Genomic DNA, 6396 nt, shown 5'->3' on the forward strand with positions numbered 1-6396 from the left:
TTTTCCAACATGGGAAGCGGCATTTCTCCCAGCAAAACTGAGCACACTCAGACACAGATACACACACGCTGGCTTTCTCACGCTGGACACTTCGCAGCCCGAGCCCAAGCGTGGGCTCTCCCCTCTTAAGGACAACACAGCCATGTGTCTGCTCAAGTGCGATTCACACTCCCTCGCCAAACCTTTCCCTGGGCCATTTGGAGCTCGCACGCGTCCACGCTCCTTGTTTACCCTGACGCGCCTTTCACGCGCAGCCTTTTTGTTTACCTCTCCGGCAAATGAGAGAAAGTGACTGGGACACTGCTCAGCGAGAGCTATAAAAACCCCTCGGGCGGCAGCCGCACCAGAACGCAGGCCAGGCTAAACCCCGAAGGGGAGACACAACGACAAGCAGAGCAGGAGGAGGAAGAGGAAGCGGTGCGCCAGCGGCGTCTGCGCCACCTTGGGCTGCCTCGACTGCTGCCAGCGACGCAGCATGGACAGCTCTCGGCTGTGCCTCTGTGCTTCTCCACCTGGCACGCTCAACGCCCGGATCTGCTGCACAGGACAAGCAAGGTACCGGTAACCCGCGCTTTCCTCCAGACCCGCTAGCCGGCCAGCCAGCTCCAGAAATCATAGGCTTCGAGTGTTTTTCTTTTCTTTCCTCCGCCCTCCTTTCCAACAACCAACCGCTTTCGCGCTCGGTCTTTTTTGTGTCGCCCAGCTAACGCAAAGCTGTATTCCGTTCTGTTGATTCTCCAGGTCCGGAGGATTCTGGAGACCCTGGATTCCCACCCCTAAAGATGCAGAAAGGCAGCGCAGGCGAAACTACAGGGCGGTGAGTGTGTCCATTCTGACTAAAGCGGCAACAATCCCACGTGGGGTGGATGGAGTGTGGAGTTGTGTGTTCTCCTGACTTTGTGGGTGTGCAGGAGCGAGAATGGGAAAGTCATGGTTTCCTTTTTAGGCTGTCAGTTAAACACAATTCGGGGAAAAACAAAGATTTGTAGAGTCGGAAGGGATCCCGAGGGCCATCTAGTCCAACCCCCTCCAATGCAGGAATCTCAGCCAACGCATCCATGACAGATGGCCAGCCAACCTCTGCTTAAAAACCTCCAAGGAAGTCGAATTGGGATTTGACATTATTTTTATGTATTTGTTGCTGCTGCTGCTGCTGCTGTTTCAATTTATATCCCACCTTTCCTCCCCAAAGAGCCCAAGTTGGCAATAGTGAGGGCAACGTCATGCTTATTTTGATGGCAGGCTTTAATTAACTAATTAGAAAAGTTATATACGTTTCTGGCAAAAATAAAAATCCCTAAGCAGGTTACAGAAACTGTAAAATCGAAATACAGCAAATACAACCAAGTAATACAAATAAAGTTAAGAATCCATTATAAGTGCATTATAAAGCTTTGGTCATTTGAAAACGCCGAGTCAATAATTGAACAGGATGGCACTCTTCTTTGATATCTGGAATGTTGCTTTATGTTCCTTTCACAAGTGATGCCCGAACATGCATGTCCTGCCTGTCAGGCAGGGCTGGGGAACCTGTGGTCCTTTCAGATGTTGGAATCCCAACTCTCATCAGCCCTCAGCTAGCCGGCCCTGGCCAATGGTTAGGGATGATGGGAGCTGTAGCTCAGCAGCATCTGGTGGACCACAGATGGCTAAAACAAAATCAGCTTCCTTATGTTCCACAAATTTTCCATGCTCAGGAATAGTTTTTATATTACTTTTGAAACTGCCCTTTCTAGATACTGTTCATCATTCTGTCTTTGATCTGTGTCTCCTGTTTATTACTCCTAGTTGTGCAGCTCTTCAGAGACAGACTCAGCAAAACTCACACAGTATGTACATCCAGTTAGGTAAGGTGTAAGCATTAATATTATTCTTTATAGTCTCTGTTAGGGTCATCTTCACTATTTATTCCTAGCAGGGCTTCTGCATCATTAACAGCTTCCTAGTGGGAAGAATACCAACAGGTGGACATGGTTGTGGTGCAGAACAGTGGGCACTTTTTGTTAATTTCAGGCAGCAGTTACATCATTGCACTGTCCCTCTGACCCACAAGGCTTTATGGGCTGCTGCCTGTATTGCACACCTGCCTCTCCTGGTGGTCATAGAATAGCACGTGGCCCACCTATTGAAGACCATGATTCCTATGGTGTATATTATGTTGGCCCATGACAATTCCACATGTTCTTCTCTCTCCCAACACTGCAGTCCTGGGTGAGTTCATTTGCTGCAACAGAGAACTGTGGACTACATAGTTTGTGTGGCAGGATGAGACAAGTTTGAAAAACTCTGTACCACATTGTAACACCCCCCCCCCCAGTTGTATAACAGTTTCTGGCCTTTTCACCTAGGGGAATGGGAAAATGTACTATGCAGAGATGTCAGTAACAAGCATTATGGCAAAGTTTCCAGTGCAAAGCTAACCTTTCTTGTATGTGTGTATGTCCTACTCACTGTATGTGCCCAGGAGCAATTCAGACCTGCATCGTTAAATTTCCCATCAGATGCTATCCAACCATATCTGGTGTTTCAGTTGCCAGAGGTATCTGTTTGACCTTGTACAACAATAATTGTATTTGAGGGCTTACATAGCTTCTGTTTTACTAATTATCGAGTTGTGCAGAATGCATGTTTAATTATTCTGGCCAAGGACAATTTTTTTTCCACAAGGGTGGGGGACTAGTCTTCAGACGGAAGCTGCACTAAGCAGCTGCTGCGGAACCAAAGTTCTGTGTCATCTCTAAGAATGTAGTACATTTACGCCTTTTGCAGTATAAGAGCAGAGCTATTACCAGTACCAAACCATTCAGAAAGGTTTGCAGCATCATTTAATATTTAATTGTAGGGAAACTATAGGTGTGAAATGCCCCTAATTACATTTAGGCATAAGTAGGGCCTGTTTTCTCATTAAACTTCCATTTCCTGCTGGACTTTTGTAGCTCTAGTAAATGAGTATCAGAGTGCAGCCACATATTATAGCTCCTAACTCTGGTTTGCATCCAATGGTACCCACTATGTAAGCTGAAAGAAGTTCCATTTGCTTAAGGTGAAGTATCCAATTTCCACCAATTACCTCTTATGCATGTACTCTAAAACCTAAAGAAGTAATTTTCAGCGAAAGTTATTTCACATTAACCCTAGGTCAACTAGACTGAAATGAATCCCTTAAATATTAAATTATCCGAACATGTTGTCTCTCTGTGTGTTTTTAGGTTATTCTGGCCCAAATCCAGGTGCTTTGACTACTTGTATCAAGAAGCTGAAGCACTTCTGAAGAACTTTCCTGTCCAAGCCACAATTTCCTTCTATGAAGATTCAGAGAATGAGGAAGATAGTGATGACTCGGAACATGATTCTGCAGCAGAATTGGATTCTTAATTATAATGAATGTTAATACCACTGTTCATATTCATTCCTTAATTTAATATTGATATCAGCATACTATCATAGTATTTTAAGTTAATTTATATTAAGTTATTTTTCATTAAAATCAAGCATTTTACATTTTTATAGAAACAGTATTGAGTTTTGCTTCATTTTATGCCTGCTACACTCCTCTGTTCCTCTGATAACAGCAACTCTTCGATGCTGGTAGTACCATAGGGCCGCAGAATCAATTAGAATTACAGCTGCAGAGGTGGTTGGATGCATTGTGGCAGGGGACAGAAGTAAGGAGGGGTGAGCTTGCATACTGGAATCTGGATATATATCCAGATATATATCCCTTAAAAAGAAACTTTTTAAAAAAAAATTATGCCCTATACCCTGATTCTGAACATGCTCATTCAGAAGAAGCCCTATTGATTTCAGTGGAACTGATGTTCATGTAAGAATTTCAGCTTTGTATTGTTTTTCAAAGTTAAAGATGTGAAGCATACAAACCAGTATGAGGGAGAAATGTGAATTTGCGTTTCCTATGTTGCAAATCACATATGAAAATACTGTCATTCTGGAAGCTGCCCTTAGAAAATGAAAGAAGCAACTCATTCTTAAATTAACCCATTCTTAAGTCAAGAAAGGATCTAAGCCTGCAATCCTACACTAACCTGGAAGTCCCATTGAACTCAGTGAGACTTACTTCTGAATAGACAAGTGTAGGATTGCACTGTAGGGCTGTAATCCTATGTACATTTACTTGGATGGAGCTCCATCACCTTTAATAGTTGTGTAGAATAGAGAATTTCAGATGTAGCTTGTCATGCAAGGTGCACCTCCTGCTGAAATTTCCTATTCTGCACAACTATTAAAGGTAGGGAAACCCCTGTCCTCTTTCGCATCTAGTTATCCTATCTGATATCATGCTTCATTGAATACAATGGGGCTTGCTTTTGAGTAAACACTGCCTTTTTATTACAGTACACTGAAATCTCCATGAAGAGTTAAAACCAGACTCAACTGGAGTACAAAATGTACCTGACTTGATAAACTGGATTAACTCAATGCTGATTTACACTTCATAAACTCAAACAATGTTCCATGTGTGTGAAACTGGAACAACTCAGAATATACAGTAGTTCATATATAGAAATTGCTCCTATAGGGAAACAACGTGAAATCCGTATGTAGGACATTGTATATGAAAATAACACAAGCACATATACTGCTCTTGTGTGATTGTAGTACCATATATACTTGAGTATAAGCCTAGTTTTTCAGCACATTTTTTGTGCTGAAAAAGCTGCCCTCGGCTTATACTCGAGTGAGGCGGGTGGTGGGGGTGGCGAGAAATAAGCCCTTTCTCTCCGCTCGTGCCGCCACCCGCTCTCCCCAGTCAACCATTCCTTAAGAAGTGTACAAGAACGGCGGTTCTTTACTCTCCCCAGGCAGCTTGTTCCATTCCTGAACTGCTCGCATAAATGCAAACTTGGCAAAGGAGGAAGAGGAAGGAGCAGCCCAAAGGGCTGCTTTTGGGCTGCTCGTTCCTCCTCCTTCTCCACAGCGGCAAAGGTGAACCGGCTTATACTCGAGTCAATAAGCTTTCCCAGGTTTTTGTGGGAAAATTAGGTGCCTCGGTTTATATTCGGGTCGGCTTATACTCGGGTATATACGGTAAGCTGCAGAGAATTTCAGCTTTAGTAATGGAAATCTCTCTCCTTTAAGTAAACTCTGAAGACATTTTTAGGAACACTTCTTATTAGTTTATTTTGTATCCTGATGTGTGAAAACAATTTTTGAAGTTAGGCTTTCTTTTTGTATTTTTTCATTTTGTTATGATTGTTTTTATACATTATTAGATGTAAGAAAGTTTCTCTGAAAAGTGGAATATAAATCTACAAAATAAATAGTGTATTTACAGGCAGTAGTAGCCTAACATGTTGTTGCATGGTATCATCTCCATACAGAGACACTTTCCAGATAAGAAAAGTAGGTATTATTAAAAAGTCCTAAATCATTGGTGCACATAGATTTTCTAAAGAGCATATATATGAACTGAATTCTGAGCACTTTTCTACGCCATACATTGCTTACTCATCCACTGCAGTAACTCTATTGGCTTCGAAGGGACTGCTGTGGGCTAAACGCTTCAGAACTGTACTCTTATCAAATAGTGAGGTCAATATGGGCATAGTAGCATACATAGCAAACTGAGGTTCTGCACCCCTCCAACAAAAATCCTGGCTACGCTCATGGAGATCCACAGTAACTGTATTCAGGCGTTATTCCTTTATAGGCAATGCAAACATGAGTAGGGGTGCCATACACGTGTATAAGCCCCCATCAGACCTTCCTGCTTAATGCAGGAATGGGGTTGGGACGGGTGAGGTGGTGTAAGTGGGTCTTTCCATTTCCAACCTCACAACAACCCTGTGAGGTAGGTTAGCCTGAGAGATTAGGCAGGCGACCTTTACTGTACTGAATACTTTTTTGTTGAGGTAGGAATACCCAGGCATGCTAAACTGACGTCTATTTTAATACTTCGCATTACTATTATTAGTAATAATAATAATAATAATAATACTTCCTATTATTATTATTATTATTATTATTATTATTATTGATGTTATGGTTGTACGATCCTCTGCCGCCACTTGGAGCAAGCGCCACTCGAAAAGCAGTTATGCGAGCATTTTAAAGGAATAAATCCCTGCACAGCGAGCGCGCAAAAAAAGTCAGGCAAGCGGTAAAGCTAAGTGAGCGCGCGGGTCAAGCTAGGAGCGTCTCTGGACCACGTGGACGGAAGATCCCGCCCCCGCCGTAGGTTTTTGTAGTCCCGCCGTCAGTCAACTCTGGTGGGTGGGGCCTAGGCACGCGCTCTCGTCGGTGGGGAGAGCTCCAACCACCCGCCCCACCCCGGTTCAATCTCACGCCTGCGCAGTACGGCCTTTTAAATCTCCGCCTGCCTTTCAGCTACGCTACTGGCTGCTTCGGCGCCGAGCCGGACCCGGAAGCGGCTCTTTC

The 6396-nt window shown here is 43.7% G+C and overlaps 1 protein-coding gene across 1 annotated transcript; it reads left to right on the forward strand.

Moving 5' to 3' along the window:
- Positions 1-475: 475 nt before the first annotated feature.
- Positions 476-3593, forward strand: RIPPLY2 (ripply transcriptional repressor 2). The gene is made up of 4 exons (XM_033145382.1): positions 476-555; positions 733-817; positions 1789-1847; positions 3210-3593. The coding sequence occupies exons 1-4, from the start codon at positions 476-478 to the stop codon at positions 3373-3375; spliced, it is 390 nt and encodes a 129-aa protein (XP_033001273.1). The 3' UTR covers positions 3376-3593.
- The last annotated feature ends 2803 nt before the right edge of the window (positions 3594-6396 follow it).

The sequence above is a fragment of the Lacerta agilis genome, chromosome 3 (assembly GCF_009819535.1).
Source record: "Lacerta agilis isolate rLacAgi1 chromosome 3, rLacAgi1.pri, whole genome shotgun sequence".
Lineage (NCBI taxonomy): Eukaryota > Metazoa > Chordata > Lepidosauria > Squamata > Lacertidae > Lacerta > Lacerta agilis.